This window comes from Mus caroli, chromosome 18 (assembly GCF_900094665.2).
Source record: "Mus caroli chromosome 18, CAROLI_EIJ_v1.1, whole genome shotgun sequence".
Taxonomy (NCBI): Eukaryota; Metazoa; Chordata; class Mammalia; order Rodentia; family Muridae; genus Mus; species Mus caroli.
The window spans coordinates 59,277,435-59,296,635 of NC_034587.1; the positions used below are offsets into that span (position 1 = coordinate 59,277,435).

At 42.5% G+C, this 19,201-nt stretch overlaps 2 protein-coding genes across 7 annotated transcripts in view; one reads left to right on the forward strand and one right to left on the reverse strand.

Moving 5' to 3' along the window:
• Htr4 (5-hydroxytryptamine receptor 4) overlaps nucleotides 1–2,765 on the forward strand; it is a 169,787-nt gene extending 167,022 nt beyond the window's left edge. Inside the window, exon 7 of the mRNA XM_029471990.1 lies at nucleotides 2,527–2,765. Within this exon, the coding sequence (XP_029327850.1) occupies nucleotides 2,527–2,614 (88 nt within the window). The 3' untranslated portion in view covers nucleotides 2,615–2,765. The remainder of the gene's footprint in view (nucleotides 1–2,526) is intronic.
• Nucleotides 2,766–10,233: 7,468 nt separating this feature from the next.
• Nucleotides 10,234–19,201, reverse strand: part of Fbxo38 (F-box protein 38) — a 47,441-nt gene continuing 38,473 nt past the window's right edge. For 2 of the 6 annotated variants that reach the window (XM_021150556.2, XM_029471863.1), the window contains exons 16-22: nucleotides 17,689–17,789; nucleotides 17,381–17,483; nucleotides 14,495–14,661; nucleotides 13,272–13,417; nucleotides 12,611–12,714; nucleotides 12,149–12,262; nucleotides 10,259–11,050 (exon numbers count right to left, since the gene is read on the reverse strand). In XM_021150556.2, coding sequence (XP_021006215.1) covers nucleotides 10,872–11,050; nucleotides 12,149–12,262; nucleotides 12,611–12,714; nucleotides 13,272–13,417; nucleotides 14,495–14,661; nucleotides 17,381–17,483; nucleotides 17,689–17,789 — 914 coding nt within the window. In that variant the 3' untranslated portion in view covers nucleotides 10,259–10,871. Of the gene's footprint in view, nucleotides 11,051–12,148; nucleotides 12,263–12,610; nucleotides 12,715–13,271; nucleotides 13,418–14,494; nucleotides 14,662–17,380; nucleotides 17,484–17,688; nucleotides 17,790–19,201 lie in introns of all 6 variants that reach the window. The other 4 variants (XM_021150553.2, XM_021150554.1, XM_021150557.2 and 1 more) reach the window with 3 other exon arrangements.

Genomic DNA, 19,201 nt, shown 5'->3' on the forward strand with positions numbered 1-19,201 from the left:
TTTTTTTTTTTCTGCACAGGAATCTAGAGGGAATCATTACACCTTAGGTGTAGAGCATAGCCTCGTTTGCAGAGCTACTTGGTACTGAGTCATTAATCTATGTCAGTCCATTCAGTAATACTGTTCATGAGCCAGGCCAATAGGTGTGGGTCTGATGAGGGTCTAGGCCAGGCCCTGTGACTTACTCATGATGCATCTCACTATCCAACTTCAGCATCTCTGGGACTCGTGTTTCTTCATTGTACAGTTCTGGCTTTTTTGCCTGCCTGGCATGGCCTGCCAGACTTCAGTGTTTATCAAAGGGCCTGTGGGCCCAAAGAGCAATCACCACAGCACAGATTGATTACAGTGTGAGTTTGTAAATCAGGTGTGCAATTTTCATAATAGTGGAAGTAAAAGCAAAACAAGGCATTTTCTAGGCTTTGAGGTCTTCTAGGTATTCCAAACAAAGGAAATAAAGGAGGAAAATGCTCCAACCATTTGGAGCTGTGTATATATGGCCACCAACATGACACACTCTTGACTTTATGAGCTATGGAGAAGATGTATTTGGAACTGTGTTAACTTTGCATACTGAGCCTCTGGAACATGCCTGTCCTGCACTTTGTACTTCCTTCTCTAAGCAGTGATACTGTGAGGAATATATACTACCCTCCACTGCACAGGAGAAAGGAGATGCATAGTGAGGGGAAACAATTCACCAAATGTCACATAGTCAGTGACTGGCAGAGCCTGACCGGATGCTGTCTGTCAGGATCCACTGGAAGTCTTAGCGTGTTGCACAGCACAGCATTTCTAGATGATGAGATACACAAACACGGTATGAGAGATGCTTCAAGGGTAAATCCAGTAAGATGGAAAGTTACATACTGCTGAGGCTAATGTCTCTGTATCTGGAGTCTGATTGCTTCTCATTGCCTGGATCACAGCACCATCTTTCTTCTCTCCCCCGAGTTGCTGCTGCCAAACATTAAGTCATCTTGCTGTCCAGCATCCTTCTATCAATTGTCACAAGCCATAGAATGGCATTTCAGTGGCTGATGAGTCATACCTATGGCATAGTACTCCCACAGAGTACTCAAACTGGAAAATTCTCATTTCCTGCTGACCTTGTACTTCCTGTGTATTAGTGTTCAGTGCATTCTGCACAGGATTTTAGCCCAGTCAATGGCTGTACCATAGAACTCCAAGTATAGTAAAGTACAGTATCTAGTCTCATGTAGATGCCTTCTATGGTGTCTTCACAATGATTACATTGCCTAACAATCCACTTGCAAGGATTTATATCTGTCATTAAGCAAAGTGTGAGTATACTCTCAAGAGACCATCGGGCCAGAACAAGCCTAATCCAAGGTCATTTGGACCAGTGTTTTCCTCAAATACCTCCCCAGGCAGTAAAAAGCCAGAGGACCTCACAGGGATTTGTAAGGTTGCCTCACCCCAGTGTTGGTCCTGGGTATCTTGAAGATATCATCTCCCTCCACTCCTCCTTTGCCCCATGCCCTGCTCTAATCCTTGCTGTTCTTCCAAACTGCAGCCAAGATGTAGCTTAGCAACATCTGCACAAACCTGCACCGCAGCATGCACTGAATTGTAGCACAACACAGAGTCCAGTGTCCCTGGGAACTGGGAGGGATGCTCAGCTGCTCATAGTCGTCTATAGGACCATGAACACCATATGTATGCTCGCTCCTCTACCTGAAATGTATTTATTCCTGTAGTTGCTAAAATTCTTTCCTAGTGGGAGGCATAGCAATATCTACCCCTCCTCCTAACATCCCAATAACATACTGAGGCACAATTCCACCAAAGTTAATTCTGGGGAACCAATGCTTGATTATATTGGGCTTTCTTACAGAGCATAGATGGGGGCAGTGTACTTGCAAGAGTGTGGCTACTTCTCCCCCACCCCACTCCCACTCCGCATGTTCCCCCTCAGCCATGCACAGTTATCAGTTGGTACAGAGGCAGCTGGATACTCAGGAAGGGGAGGGTATAAATTGTCAGTAATCCCAGATGAGATGATTTTTTTTCCAAAGGGGGCACAAATAAAGGCTCTAAGATGGCAGTTGCTAGGAGGACAGTCAGTCAGTATGCCAGATGTATACATTTTCCCCTTCAATCCAGGTTGCAGGGTGTAGTCTGAATTTTAGAAACCACGGTAGATAAACATTTTAACATAGGCATTGGAAAACTCCTGGAAGGGTTTACTCAGGGTCAGATTGCAGTTGTTCACAGGTCTATTCTGACTACTGGAAAAGGAACCATCTTGGAAAATAAAATCCGGGTCCTTGTCTTAGCTCTGTCATCCACTCTCTCACATCACAGGCCTGTTTCCCATAGGTCTCCATTTTCCTACCTTTAACCTAGGTAAGTTCTTTGGTCTTTCCCTCTCTGTAAAATTCCATTCCACTCCATTCTCATCTCTGTATCTTCTCAAATACATGCAAGATAGGGGGCAGAGAGTAGAGATGCCTTTGAAGGATGCCTGGTGAATTCTCATGCCTTTTTATTTTTCCTCTTTAGGTATACAGTTTTGCACAGTGGGCATCACCAGGAACTGGAGAAATTGCCCATACACAATGACCCGGAGTCTCTGGAATCATGCTTTTGATTGAAGACATGGCTTTCCATTTAGCCATCCATCCCCATCTGTGTCTGCATGAACGGGTTGCTCTGGAATCACTCCTGACCCTGGGCATTACCAGTGAACACAGAAGACAGTGTTGAGTGGGACCTGAACCCAGCACATCAAGGATGTCAGAACTGTGTGGGGATTTCAGATGTCATCAGACCCAGCATCTTACCCGAAGCCCAAGTGGCTTCTCCCAATGCATACTAACATGTGGTCAGTCTCTGCTCACACCTCTCCAGGGACAGGAGCGCACTACCTCCTAATGTGGTAGAGATGCTCTAATTGTGTGGAAGTTCTGCCATTCATCGGCACACAAGTCCTGCTGTCTGGCTTCCGTAGGGGCAGTGCAGTTGGTGTCTCTTCGTTGAGCTCCTTCTGCTCTTCTCAATGGACATCCTCTTGACATACTTTGGTGGACTCCAGATGTCTGTCTGGAAGCTCTGAAGTACTGACATGGAAAGCATCAGGTGTTTTGGTTTACAACTGTTAACATTTCTCTATCTTTCCTCTTCCTCTTCCTATCCTTCTCCCTCTCCCTCCACCATCACCCCCTCCCATCTCTTTCTCAATTATAGCACACCACTTGAGGTAATAGTTCTCCCTTGAGGATAGATTTCAAAGACTTTGCTTAAGTTTTGCCTTTGAATCTATGACCAAGAAGCCTCTAGAGAGCTGGTGTGTGTGTGTGTGTGTGTGTGTGTGTGTGTGTGTGTGTGTGTGTGCTTGTGCATGTGTGTGTGTTCATGTGTGTGTAAAGTTGCCATTTTCCTACTGGCACTGGCCAGTCAGCAATTGGGTCATTTATAATGAATCTCCATCTACTTTTCTCCCATGACAGTGGACTAGGACCCTGTTTGCTATGGATGTTGACAAATAATAGTTTTATGACTCAAGAATTAAGGGGTGGAGGTACGGGGCTAGAAAGATGGCTCAGTGTTTAAGAGCACATGTTGTTCTGGCAGAAGACACAGGTTTGGCTCCCCATGTTCACATGGTGTCTCACAACCATCTATAACTCCAGTTCCAGGGGATTTGACAGCTCTTCTGACTGCCACAGAGTCCCGCACACACATGGTGCACATACATGCACTCAGGCACACACAGACGCACATATAACATGAAACAAATGAGAATAAGAAAGAGTTAAGAGGGGAGCCTCATTTGATCCCACCTTTTAGGAATGATCAGGTCCTGTGCTGAACAACCCAATGGTTGGTCCTAGGCTATTTCCTGTTTTGAGCAAAGAATAAACTGATCTTTCTGTATCTGGAACTGTCATTGACCCCTGTCTCCCGGAAAGCTACTGAGGATCCATTTTCAACACATTTTTCAAACTCCAAGAAGATGTTTTCTTTCATATGCTAAGCAGTCATTACCTTCTTTGTCTTGGGTAAAAGTTATTCCTTCAAGAGGGAAGACTTGATACTCTAAAGACAAAGACTTTATACTCTAAAGACAGCTCCTTCCTTCCTTCCTTCCTTCCTTCCTTCCTTCCTTCCTTCCTTCCTTCCTTCCTTCCTTCCTTCTTTCCTTCCTCCCTCCCCCCTCTTTCTTTCTCTCTTTCTTTTCTTTTCTTTCCTTTTCTTCTCTTTTCTTTCTTTCTTTCTTTCTTTCTTTCTTTCTTTCTTTCTTTCTTTCTTTCTTTCTCTCTCTCTTTCTTTTTTCTTTCTTTCTTCCTTCCTTCCTTCCTTCCTTTCTTTCTTTCTTTCTTTCTTTCTTTCTTTCTTTCTTTCTTTCTTTCTTTCATTCTCTCTTTCTCTCTTTCTTTCTTTCTTCTGACAAAGACCAGTTTGATTTACTGCTGGTGAAACAGAGGGAACCAGGAAGGTAAACATGACCTGGCATCCTTACACTGTGCGCTGTGAGGTCAGGATGTGTCAGGAGCAGCAATCAAGTTTTCCTTGCCCTGTTTTAACACCTCATTCTTTCTCCTTCTTCTCTCTCACCAACATCCATCCTTATCCCTTCCTCCCTTTATTTTACCTTTTAGAGACAAGGTTTCTCAAAGCCCAGGCTGTCCTCAAACTCACTGTGTAGCTGAGTCTGAACTGAACTCCTGATCCTCTTATCTCCATCTGTCACATGTTTAGATCACAGTGAGATGCTACACCAAGTTCTACTTCCTGGGATGTCAGGTCACAATTGCTTCCTTGTCCTTGTTTAATCTATGAAGGAACAACTCATCATCTGTCCTTCTTTCCCCCATCTTCAGATACAGTGAGAAAGGGTAGCTAGCCACCCCCTACAAACATATCTAGGTTTAACATAGGAACTCTCATATCCCAAAACACTCCACAGCCCTTGGCAAATTGAAGAGAGTCACACCCTTATTGGGACCCTCCTAGTAAACCTCTTAGAACGGAGTCCTCCTATACTGAAAACTAGTAAACCACTTAGAGCTGAGTCCCTTTCTGTCTTTTCATGAAACGTTGAAGGGGCCAGGAATGGCAAGGCATGGGAATAACCCAATTTCAAAGTCAAAGTCAAGACTGGATTCATTCTGTCTGCAGAGCTGCTAGCCTAGCAGTGAGTCCATGCATGGCTTCCAGGAATCCAGATGATGCAGCGTGAGTGTGAAAGACACAGAAGACACATGGCTGTGCAGGGTTCAAGGAGACCTAAATTTGCCTTCTTCTCATGAACACCCCCTTTCAGGAAGCCTATGGAGTTTTGGTAACCACTTGAATGCTTAATAAAGTCTGTGTCCACACCTAGGATAAATAGGTTCACTGTGCTTTCTCTCCATTTGACTTTGCAGTCTGTAGGAATGCCAGGTTCTGAAGGTCCCACCCCAGCCTGTTGGGACCCAGACTGATTCAAGGTTCAGAGGCCCTCATGAAAGGAAATGTTAGTTCTTTGCCCTTGTCCTGGAGCAGACTTGGTAAGGTCCAGTCTAAGGCTTTGAAGGAGTTAAGATTCCTGGGAACCCAGCTTGCCCTTCTGAAGGGCTGTGGTTATCAGTCCCAAGGCAGCACTGTCTCAAGTATTCTGTGTTCTCTTTTAGAGTTTTCTGATTTAGCTTACTACTGACCTTGGCCATTCTCCTTCTGCAAACAGTCTATAAGATGCTTCACTTCTTCATAGGCTAGCTCAGCTTAATATATAGCTTGTGCGATACCTCCCAACTCCAGCTTTCCTATTTTCTCATCTGGCCATCTCACTTAGACCACTGTCACTGAAGAACCACCTACTGGTCTAGGTCACCAACCCTCTCCATTAGCAACTAGGAAGTAAAAGAAATAAAACCCATGGTGTATTGGTTAAAAAAAAAAAAAAAACAAAAAACTGAGACTTCACTTTCTCCTCCCACTAATATTTTTATTTCCTGCTGCCAACTTGCTCTGTCTGGAAGCAAGTAACTATCTGGGAAATGGGGGAGGGTAGGACACAGGGGTGGGGGAGGGAGGAGAGTCATTGAGGGGCCAGAGAGTGAAGACAACAAAATTACCTTCAATATTGTCTTCAATTGAGAACAAAATGTCTTCTTGGTGCTTTGCTCTCTAGCTATTTCTGTGGCATTGTGGTTTAGTGAGAGATGGACGGTGCTTTTCTCTGTTTTTCTCTATTATTCTCTATGACTTCAATGTGCTGTGGTCAAAATCTGCTCCAAAATACTGGACCTAGGAGGAAAACAAAGGCTAGGTTGCTTGTGGCTCTTTTGGTCAGAAGTTGTCCTATTTCCAAACAGTCTAAGAAACTAAGACTAAGTATTTGATTTGAGTGTAAACAGTGCAGGGACAGACTTGAAGATCTGGGTCAGGCACACAGTTGCGCTGGCCCCTAGTGGGACCTGCCTCACTCTGTTCTCCAAAATGCAGATGGTCTCTGAGCCAGGTGAATCTGTGCGAACCTTCCTTCCATAGATCCCAAGGGCCACTGATACAAGTTTTGCTAAATACATGCTTTGCTCTGTTCTGCTTATTACATACCATCAGTATTCCACTCACTGACATTTCGGTTTAGAAGGAGGCAATTTTATCAGATCCAAAAAAATAGAAAGTCAGTTTTATGTACTGTAAATAGAAAGTAGCCATAGAGATAAACTAATAAAAATAAAACCAAACTCCTAAATCCTAACCAGATGTCAATACTTGGAGAGAGTCCCCTGCCTCTGCACATTCCGGGAAGGCAAACCTGTCAGCAGTCTCCCTAGCTCCTATGTACAAGTTGGAAGTATTGAGAAAGAGATTTAAAGAACAAATTGCAAACTACTGAAATTCACTTAATACAAGTAACATTCCATAGTTTTGGAAACAAAGACAGAAGGAAAAACCATCTGCTTGATATTTTTATTAGTATTATATTTAATTCAGGTTAAGTATCTCCTCTCCTTTTTATTTTAGCTCCTTTGAACTTAATGAATAGTAATAAGAGAACAGTAAGAGAAGCTGACATCTAATATGCTTCTTTCTGTCAAGCATTTGGTTAGCACTTCCCATGGATTCCTTCATAAAAGCCTTTCCTACAAGTACCAAAATGGCTCCATCCTTAAAAATGAGCAAACCTCAGCAGAGATATGTTGTGCCAAACCTGACAAGTACGGATGTGGAATGTAGACCCAGGCCTTCCGATTCTAAAGTGCCACCTACTAAAGCACTCTCAATGGTGGTCAATGGTAGGATGCATGCTCTCCACATTCAATTAGGCTGTGCTAGGAGACAGCAGGGGACAAGCTCTTTGCTCGCATGGCCTAAGAACTTTTCCCCCACATTGATAACCTTGGGACCCAGACCTGTACCTGTTCTGGTCCGAGTTCTGCCATTCACTTGCCCTCTTTTCTCCTGTGTGTCGTTTCCATAATTCAGTGTTGGTGGTATTCTGGCCCATGACAGAGCTGCAGGAAGGCCCGTGCAATGATCTTTCAGGATCCCTGGGACTCAGAGCCTGAGGTTACTGAATAGCAGCAGCAGCATTGAGAGGCAAATGGATGAGCCCTGAATACTGCCAACCGTCAGCATTGCCCTACGGAAGGCAATTTGAATTCTCCTTATTTTTTGGTTGAATTGAAACTCTATTTGGGCCCAAGCCCAATTTTCCCAGTGAGTATCCATTCACCCCTATAAGCACTTTACAATCTGTTCTGTATCAGATCCTCACAACAGCTTGGGGGCAGGAGGAGAATTATTGATTCAATTTTATAGGCAAGACTTTGTCATAGCAAGTGACTTACTTGCCCAAAGACATATGGCAGAAGCCTGATGGAAAACACATTGGGTCCTCCTATCATAACTGTAGTGCTTGTTTTCCTCCTACATAAATTATGGCCTATATAAAATGATAAATTTAGGCAATCCACTTCCACTGTAAAAAGTCCTCATAACACAGATACAGTAAATACTCTTGACCCCAGCTCACTCCCACTTCACTCCCAAGGTGTGTGTGGGGGGCTGGGTGTTATCACCTGGCATATGCAGTTCAGTAATTTGTGGTTTTGTTTGCTGTTCTATATGAATAAGGTGATCCTGTATGTAATCTGCTACTTGCCCTTCAATAGGAAACCCCAGACAGACATCAGTTCCCATCAGCACTTGTGTGCTTCACACTGTAAGCCTTACAGGGTGAGTGAGTCCGCTCTTCACTGCATCCAATGTCTTCCACAGGGTCAGGGGGACTGGTTTCAGAATGAAGCGGCAGCGTTGTCCTGCGGGAAGAAGGCAGCCCCACAATGGGTCTCGTCCAGCTTCCTTCCTCTTGGAAGGACTGACATGTCTTTGGAGTCAGACTCTGCTTCCAGTAATCCCTAAGCATCTGCTTTTGACCACGTCATCTAAATTGCTAAACTGGATGTACATGTGTTAGTGTTGTGACAAGCTTAGGAGGTATTGAGTAATTAACCTGCAAAAGGCTATAAATGCCTCTGTGGCCTGACTAGTTGGTATAATCACTGTCCTAGGATATGGTTTAAGAGACATCATGGGACTATTAGGGGAGGGAAAAAAAAACCATTAATATAAACTGGCAGAACACACACACACACACGCACACACACGACCAGAAAACTGAACAAAGCTTTTATAATAAACCTGGGATTACTATACTGGATGATCTCATTGGACCTTCAGCATTGCCTGATTGGTCACTATCAGTCACTTTACACATGAGGGAAAATGAGGCTGCATGCAGCACAGGGCTTGTAACTGTCTCCTGCTCACAGCTGTTGTCTGAAGAAGTTAGAACCTGAACCCAGGACTTTGGACTCCACGTACCGAGTCACTTCAAGCATCACATTCATTAGCTGTCGTTTAAAAGTATTAAACCCACATACCAGGCAGCATGAGATACGTGGTTCTTTCTGATACTGATACTCAGTCAGAGGTCATCTGTGAACTATTTAAGGCCCTTTAAAAACAGGCCATTGTACCACAAAGCTGGTGACATAACCGAATAGAGAACTCAGCTCTCCATCAGGGGTGGACAAACTGGCCAAGATGTGGTCTGTAAGCCTTCAGAAGTTTTATTTTTCACTATGTCTGGGTAGAAGTTCAGGAGTCATATTTTGTGATGTATTATGTGAAATTCAAATTTCTGTCTATAAATAAAGTTTTGTCGTAAAATAGCTATGTTTACTTGTGTGTTCTTCATGGCTTTCACACAGTACAGGATGTTTGTGGCCCACTGAACACAAAATACTATCTAGCCCACAGTTTGCCGGTGTTGCTATAAAGCAATCTACCAGCTGTTTGTTCTGTACATTTACTAAGTGCCTATGAGAGAGGGACGCCTCTTGACAAGTGATCTTGAGGCCCCTGTTGTATTTAATGAGTTTGTGATAGGATGGGCAAACCAAGTAAAGAGCAGTGGTCGACCGTGGCTGATGTCTGCATTGCTTAGGTGAGTTCCTGGCTAGGGACATAGCTTGAGTCTTGCTGGGGACTGCAGTTATTATTCTGCATTTACTTTTTGTCTCTCACCGAGCAGTTGTAATTTCAACAGCAAACAAGTTAAAACAGTGAGCTAAAACACAGTGCCAGGAAAAGATGAATGATCTTACATTTAAGAGTTCTAAAAACCTTGTAGTTTAAGAATCTTAAAAGCCTTGAGGTAGACTTTGGACCCAGGTACATGCCACTCGGGAGTCCAGTGTTAGGAAGTCATCAACGCTCTTGCTTTTCTGTCATCAGTTAGGAGCAGAAACCCAAATTCCCATCCTACCCAGCCAACACTAAGCTCTTCCCATATGAGGTTCTTCTAGCTTAGCCTCAATTCCTAGAAAGGGAAGGGGCTGTACAAATCCCGAAAGACCTGACATTTTCCTACAGACCGTAATTCTTTTTGTCTTTAGCCATTGGACTCAGAAGCCCCTTAAGGTCACTGATCTGTCAAATGGCAAAGCCATGGTGAGGCACTTAGAGTCAACTACACCATCACTGCTGCAGGGCAGCGTCTGGCCTAGAGAGGAAGGCAGGCAGCTCCTGAAGTAGCCTGAGTTATTGTCCCAGCATTCTGTCACTGTCATGTGTGCGCTGCATCTAATGACCACACGGTTAAAATGGATCAGAGGGTGGACACTGGCACTGAGTTAGACTCAGCTATACACTGCTTCTCTGTGGAGTATTTGATACTGTAAATAGCAAGTTTCAAGTCCATGGCAAGAATAAAGTTTTTACTAAATGTTTATTTTTATGTTCAAGATAAAGCATATACACAATTGAATGTGGAAATAAATAACTAGAAATGCTCTGGAAACTCTCTATTTGCCCTTCAAATTTATTTAAGTTTGTCAATTGTTTCATGTAAATGAATATGTCAAATATAAACACAAAAAAAAGAAGAGCCACATCTTAGTACAGAAACATAATCTTCTCTGACTAAGGGTTTAGTTGGCATCATGGTAACAAAAACACACAAGATACAACACTCTTTAGGAGGGTGACTCAAACAGCTCTGCTGGAGAAGAAAAAGGCACAGACTGAAGGACGTGGTGAGGAGCAGAGGCAATAGGCTCAGTCGCCTGACACTGAGAACTAAGTCAGGAAAAGAACACAACCACTGCTAAATGATTTGCCTGCCTTCAAATGACGTCTTTAAATTAAGATGTATAAACATAGGATATAAAGATGTTACATTTGGAAGTATCTTTGTATATTTCTTCTATATATAAATCTTTGTATACAATTTCCATGTTCCTTATATATTTCCTATATAACAAACTGAGCCAGGGCCTCCCAATTCCAAGCCCAAGGTTCCTGTGTAGACTCTTGGCTGCTCTGGGCGAGAAGAGCCAGGAAAAGTCTATTTAAATGTAGTCGTCTTCAACTGGCTCTCCATTGACATCACAGTAGTGGATAAAAATTGCCACTACTCGCTGAAATATGCCCCTCTTCATCTGGCGCATCTCTGAGATCTCCTCTCCTATTGTCTCCATACAAATGTCTGCAGACAACTGTCCTTTTCTTCGAGGAGCATAGATGGTGCCTGGGAAATGGGAAGAGAGGAGAGAGTGAGTCATGGTGATTAGAACCATTTGGTCCATGAAACACTAGTATACACTACTATGTCCTGTTGCTGATGCAAGAATAGTTCGTGAAATTTGTCTTCATGATTGCAGTTTTATATCAGATCTGATGCCAAGGAGAGCAGAGATCATCAAAGTCTCCAGGTAAAAAGAATGTGCCATGGCATAAATTATGCAGAAATTAAGTAGTTTAAAAAATCTACCTCCTGGGCCGGGCGTGGTGGCGCACGCCTTTAATCCCAGCACTTGGGAGGCAGAGGCAGGCGGATTTCTGAGTTCGAGGCCAGCCTGGTCTACAGAGTGAGTTCCAGGACAGCCAGGACTACACAGAGAAACCCTGTCTCGAAAAACCAAAAAAAAAAGAAAAAAAAAAAAATCTACCTCCTTACAAGCATTTGTTTCAAAGCTTTATGTATAAGTGAATATAGAAATATGCTAACACTTCAAGAAAGTCTATTAAAAGCATCGCCTAATTTCTCTATTTAAATCACAATAAGCTGTTACCAATTAAAACAGTACTCCTAAGAAACAAGCAAATAATTAGTACAATTGAGCAACTCTGAAATATCATGCTTATAAATTCTTCAGCAAAGATCAGTGATTTTCAGGCATGTCAAATGCAATTCTAGCAACTGGGATTAGGTGTTCTGTGCAAGGCTTGGGCTACAGACATGAGAAGCTGTAGAAATGTCAACAAGCAAAGTCATAAACAGTTTTATAATTGGCTCATGTGCTTTTCAGAGTCCAAAGTTAAATCTTCACTATACACACACACACACACACACACATATAAGAAAAAAAATAGGAAAATATGAAGGAATTCTCATCATGTAGACATTAGACCCACTGTGTAAACATGTTAGACTCATTATGTATCTCATGTACACGTATTAGAGCCACAGTGTTGTAGCCAAGCCTTTTTCAGGACATGTTAAAATATTAAGGGAAACTAAACCAAAACTCTGCATCATTCTTAATTTATAAATGAAATATTAACTATTTAACATAGTACAGTCGATTCAATCTAGAGAACACAAGTCAAATCAGGTCATACTTACTCTCTTCATCATCTTCAAAATCGTATCTGGCAAAGCTGTTGGGCTCTGCGGTCCGCAGTGACCTCAGCCAAGGGAAGTCGGAAATCATGGAATACGGCGCTCCATCTACAACACCTGAAATGAGCACAGGTGGGAAAGTCTCGTTAGTATGGGGATGCCGACTCGGCAAACTGTCCTCAAGCAGGTACAGCTAGATACAGAGCCTGAGTCAGCGGCCTTCAAAGTCATTTCTAACTGTACCTCTTCATCTTCATTCACCTTTTGTGTGTCAACAGATTCTGATTATTCTAGGGATGGTAAAGATCCACAGACACACCAATATGTATCCACTCTCTGCATCTTGCAGGGATGCAAACCTCTCATTCATCCGATAACTGCTAAGACCCTCCATCCCCCATCCCCCGTGCCCTCCCACCTAGTTCACAGCTTACAATTTAGCCCTACAGTCTAGGTAAATCTTACCCTCTAACGTGTAGATTTCTCTCCCCCAGGGATACTTAGGGTACTTCTTTAAATCCTCTTCAGTCCGAGTGGCTTCCAGGAAGAATTCGTATTTAATGAGCTCTCTGGAGGCAACAGGAAAAAAAAAAATCAAGTAAATAGACCATGACCTGGAATGTTGGGTAAAAGCACCTGTCTGGGCTCCTCAGCTTAGACTCTCCTGACCATCTCGGGCCGGACAGATCTCTGACAGCTCCAGTCACCTCAACTGGAGAATGAGTCTAATCAGGTCTAAGATAGTCTTTAGTATCTTTCAAGTCATCTTAAGGAAAGAAAACAGGAAGTCTTTGAGCAAATGGGTTCTATGTTGTGGATAATTAGTACAGTGTTTGTCTGACAAAAGAATAAACCACTTTTCTGAAAAGTGAAACATCACTCTCAAAACTGCCATTAACTCAATTTCTTTTCCATCCTCCACGGCCCAAGAGTTAACGTAAAACGTGTGTAGTGTCTATAATTTCTCCTCTGAGTTTGAATAAAATGTTTCACGAATACATACATGCTTTTAAAAGTGTCATTTTCTTCATCAGCTTTTTACAATGCAGTCATTTAACATATAGAACCAGGGTGTGACCCCAGGAAGTGCCAACTGGAGAGAAAAAGGACACTGGGGCCCACTTACTGATTGATGTTGGCTATCGTGTCCATCCAATTGCGGATGCGCACCTTGTTCCGCACGTTGGGAGGATTGCTGAACTCGTGGATGATGCAGATGTGATAGGGGTAGGGCCCACTGAAGAGCTTCTGCTCCAGAGTTAGCGTGTCTACCTGGGGATGGCACCAGAAAAAAGTCTTTGCGCTACAATTAAGGCTGAGACACCTGTCTCCAAGACCCTGAAAAGCTGCTGTTTTGAAAGCCCTGGCAGATGTGAAAATGGAGTAACAAGCTCTGTCCCAGAGTACAGCCTGCCGTGTTTGGATGAAGACAGCAAATTCCCTACACGGCTGACTCAGCCATTCCCTCCTCTCCCTAACTGCTTTTAAAGGAGCTGTTAAGACAGAGGGGGCCGACGCGGGAACTCATCTCCAGCCACTCCACATCTTCTGAGATGGCCTTAAGTGGTGTCATCACAGGCTGCACTACAGAACTGAGTGTGGAAGGTCAGTCCTAACAGAATGACTGCTAGGTTTTAAGGACAGTGTGTTTTGTGCCTCCTTGTGGATTCTGCATTGCCAGGACTCTCATGGCTGCCTTTCCCCTCTAGCTCTACAGCATCTTCTTGCTTTCAGTGGGGAATGAGCTTAACTCCTTTAGAGAAAGATAAACTTCCTAGAGCAAGTCATTTGTAAGCAGGGAACCAGTTTTGAGTATTAAGACACTTATGAATTTGATGAACTGATTTTAAGGGTCTTAGTTGCAGAATCCAGGAGATGTTTAATATTTCCTTTTAGCAACAAGCATTATCCTACATATATACTTAACTTACTACAGTTACACTATTGCTTATGAAACACCAGCAACTGTCCTAGTATATTATATATATTAATTAAAATAGCACAAGACTGTAAGTATAATTCTAATTTTACATATAAGAAATTGAGAAACAAAAGTTAAAGAACTTGCTTTATGTCAAAGCAGAATCTGAACCAGGAAGTCTGTGATCTGAGCACATATTCTTAGTCAACAGTCAACTTCTCGCTTGCTGAATGAGTACTGTGTAAATGCTAACAATACCTAAAGATCTAGAAGTAAAGCTTTAAAAAGCAATACTGACAGGACAACATGGCTCGGTTATAAAAACTCCAGAGATTTTAAAGAATCATTTCTGAGAGTTGAACAAAACGGACCAAATAAACAAACGTTAGCACGATGCGGATCTTATCCTAAAAGGCAGAGCTTGTTACCTGCTGCATTGGGCGCAGGTAGATGATCCGGTTCCTCTCCGGAGGCATCCTCAGTATTTGGTCAAGTACCTGGTCCATATTTAGTTTCTTGCACTGTGCATAGTCAAATCGGTTTACAATTGGTGCATTTTCTACCTTTAAATGCTTCAGTACTCTGCACCTGGTAGCTATAAAATAAAACAATAAGCTCTATAAATAAATAATTGATGTGAGAGTGAGAGCATGTTCTGGAAGCATCTCTGGAACAATAGCAGCACAGGCATTGTGCTTGGACACAGCTACTGCCCTGGCCACACACAGCAGTTATGATTTGACAACATGACTCAAGTTCAGAAGAAGTCAGCAGCTCTCATGGCAGAGGGACATCAAGGCCCTCCTTGCCTCCACTGTGGCAATTTCTACTAAAGAAATTAAGTCCTACAAGTTGACCTGCCCAAATATGAACTTCCCAGGAACCATTTCTTTAATAATTAAGTTTATGGAATGTGACATGACTGTATAGTTAAAGGTCACTCCTGGAAGAATTCACAAATATTACCTTGTATTTAATGATAGGAATTGAACAGTTAATTTTAATTCCTGCAACAATATAGGAACAGTATCTTGAGAAAAAGCACAGAAATCTGTGGTTTCTAAAATCTTTGGCTCTCCATTTTAGTACTATGGCAAGATCTACTGAATGGTTATCTAAAACATGATTCTTTTTCCAGTTCAACCCAGCAGACAGAAGTCAGAGCAAAGTGTCTGCTACTCACCACACTTAACTAAATTACCAACTGCAACCCAGCCTGCTTCTTCCTTGGTTTAAATTGGCTAGTTCAACTTCAGAGAGAATTAAATGGATGTGATTATAAAACCACAAGGCTGAATTGCTCAACCTTTTAAACTTTTCACAAAGGCATCTTCTACAAGATCCTCAACGCAAGCATTATCGCCTTCCAGAACACTGTACCCTGGAACTAACTTCCATGTCTAAACAGTGCCAGCAGCCTGCCTTCAGACTCTGTTGTCTCGGGACAAGCTGAACTGAACAACTTGGTTTCAAGGGCAGAAAGTGGACCTGAGGACACATGACCCATCAGTAGGTTAGGAAGACAGAGGAGAAGCGTGGGGAGGCTGTTTCAGACTCCCAGACACAGACAGTGGAGTCCTGAGCCACAGTCAGGAGCACAAGTCTAATGTGCACCTTTCGGAGCTTTCTGTTTCAAGAAACTCAAAAAGGAGGTAGTGACTTGATTAGATATTCTATGGGAAAATTGTTGGCTGAAATAAAACAAACAAACAAAAAATTTCAAAATTTTGCAGCTTGAACAGTTTGACATCCTATAGGATTCAGGAGAGGACTGATCTGTTCTTTTTCTATTCTCCCATTTTATGGTAGGTTTGGAAGGTGCCTTTTAATGGAATTCATGAAATTTCTTTGCTTATCATCAGTACCACAGGAAATGGAAAATGGAAATAATGTGCTTTAACACCATTTCTGCAATACTAACATAGCAGAAAGTTGTATCTGTGAAATGTTTCCCTGAGAAAAAGGTTTTGCTCTGTGGCCCAGGCTGATACTGGGTTCACAGCAATCCTCCTGCTTCAGCCTCTTAAGTGCTAACATTACAGGTGTGAGTCATGCCTGGTTGTATAAGGTGTTTTCCAGTGGTCACACCCTGTGCCATGTTGTGTACACACACACACACACACACACACACACACACACACACACGCCACTGCCTTTAACAAAAACAAATGCCATATGATGTAACCATAATTATGTAATATTCTATCTACTTAAGAAAATGAACACACGACATGTAATCTGTCTAAGGAAGGGACTATGGCAGATCTTGATCTTTTTTTTTTTTTTTTTTTTTTTTTTTTAAACACATTGATGCATGATCTCCCTGTGTAGCCTTGGCTGGCCTGGAACTCGCTGTGTAGACCAGGCAGGATTCAAACTCAGAGTACTGCCTATTTTTGCCTCCTGGTTATTTTGGATCAAAGGTGTATGCCACAACCCCAGCCTAGATTATTTTTTTTTTAAAATAGGGATATAAAAATTTTAATTTTAAATTAAAAAACTCATTATAAATGGATATAATAAACACCTCAAACTTTAAAATCTCAATCAGAACAGCCTATATTTGTGACAGACCTGTAAAGAAGGACAGGGAAGGTTTGCAGGAGTGTATTAAATGAGAGGATATGGTAGAAACAGAACTGTGTGCACGGGCCTGGAGAATGGGATGGGAGCAGCAACAACGAGCCAGGAACTAAGGATTTCTCCAGCACATAACCAAGCACAGAGCAGCACAGCACTGGGGCCCAGCTACTCTCCCCACACCTTTACCCGCTATGCCCAGAGCCACGCTGGGATATAGCTGACTTTAGCCTCTCATGCCATGAAGCTGCTCTGCCACGCCACGGGGCAGTTAACTTGCAAGGGGAGGCTGCATACAAAAGGACCAAGCTCCAGCAGGGGGACCCTCACTACAGAATAATTCTGTGAAAATCATACAACAAAGACAAAATTAAAGACAGCACAAAGCATTCCTGTGAAAAGTAACAATGCCACTGCTATAAAGGAGAATTCACTTTTGCTTGCTTGGCACTACTGAGGAGGTTTGAGCCTAGGATGTCATGCATGCAAAGCAGCAAACACTCTACACTAAGCTACATCTCCAGTTGCTAGACAAACACATATGCACAGTTTCATTTGTAAACTTTTAAATTCTGTGATTAAATCTTGCTGTATGGCACAAGTTGACCTTAAATTTGTAATCCTCCAACCGCAGTCTCCTGGGTAGCTGAGTTGCAGCCTGCTTCAACTGGTTTGGCCTTAATTCTCTAATGGTTTCATGATGCTTTTATAGAAATACAACCCCAGGTACATACCATGGATGAACATCATCTTGGGGCAGTCTTTCAGTACTAGATCTGTGATTCCACAATTGGTCATTGTGACTCCAACAAGATTTTTGGATTTTAATACAAGAACCTACAATGACGAAAGTTTAGGAGTTACAAGGGAGTGGAACCTTCCCAACGCTTTGCTTTCTTTAAGGGTAAAGCGTTTTCACTTTGACAACCTAGAGGCTGTTAACCAAATTTTCTCTTTAGAACATGGACAGTACAGAAAGCTAAAACGTCCATTTCTTTGCATGAACTGGGCTGGATGGTGACAGCTGAGCTTTCTTCTTTACCTGTACGTGGTCATCTTCAATCACAGGGTCACTGGTGCTGGTAGACTTATCTGCAGTTCGCTTTCGTTTCATGGCATGGCATGGCTTTGTTTTGGCAACTTCTATGAAAAAAAAAAAAAAATCCAAATTGCATCCTTCTTTGCTTCCTCTCATAGAGCATACTCAGTCACACATGAAAGCTTTATCCTCCCAAATCTCAATTTGGTTGTTGAAAAAGTTAGGTGACATTTCTGAAAAAGACTGTTCCAAGCCACAATCACCCCTCCTACCGAGAGCATCCCATTCTGCATGTGACTCCCAAATCGTATCCATGGTCTCGGCTTTAGCGTGTGACTCATCCCATTATAGATACCTCTGGGGAATTCAACTCGTGACTCGCTACTACAAAACCTTCGCAATGGCTGCTGCTTAGCTGAGTATGTGTCACTCCTGACACTGGAACTCACAGGAACTGTATTATTCCACTCCGCAGGTCTCCACTACCGATGTCTGAAGCCATTCATCACTCTACCTGTTTTTGCTCAGAACATCCTTTGTGCCTTCAGGGTTTGAAAGATGTCCCATCTTGGTCATAGTCAATCATCATTTGGTTCTTACAAATTGGTCTGGACCTCCAACTAGTATATACCGTTCTGTATTTCCCAATATGCCTGTCTCCATATTAGTAAAAGTTAACTTAGAGGGAACAACGGTTCTTTTAATGTCAGCCACTATTTAGTAGAATGAAGACTGACTGAGAACCTTGGCACTCAGCACGGCAGGTGCTGAGCACTCCCCGCCCTGTGCCCTGCACTGCTCTACGTGTTCTCCTTTATTAACCCACTGAACTCTTACAACAGCACTGCAACAGAACTTATGTTTAAATAAGGAAGGTAAACTAGCTTGCCCAGAGAGATGTTAAGTACATGCTAAGAGTCAATCCACTCAAACTGGTTCTAGTCACTAGGTTACCAGGCCTATAATATTTTCTAGAGAGGTTTAGCCTGAATTTTATTCTACTAAAATTTTATAAGAACAAATAGAATTTTATTTAAAAGCAAGGTCTAAACATAAACCCATACACTCTATTAAATCTATGTTGAAAAATCTCCTCACTTTTGTCAATATAATAGTGTGCTAGCAACGTGCAAACAGTGAATACAGACAGCCCCGATGCCAATTCAGCAACCATCACTCCTATACGCACAGATCCTGCCAATGGTATCAAAGGCTCAGGATTTGACAACATCTTAGAACTAGTCAGTATGTTATTTTTAACCTACCACAGTTTTCTTGGTTGGAACCTGTAGAATTCTATTATTCCAAACATCTGAAGTAGATGTTTTGTTGAAGGCAAAGTGAGAGGTAGTTTTATTCATCCAACCGTATCTTGAAGAAACTTCTGGCAAAAGTTATCTCCATGACCAAAAGCCAGCTAAAGGCAGCACATGACACCACCACCAGGATTCAGACCTCTTAGAACGCCTCAAGCCATCATCAAAGTGCAAACAAACCAGAGAGGCCTGCTTCAATC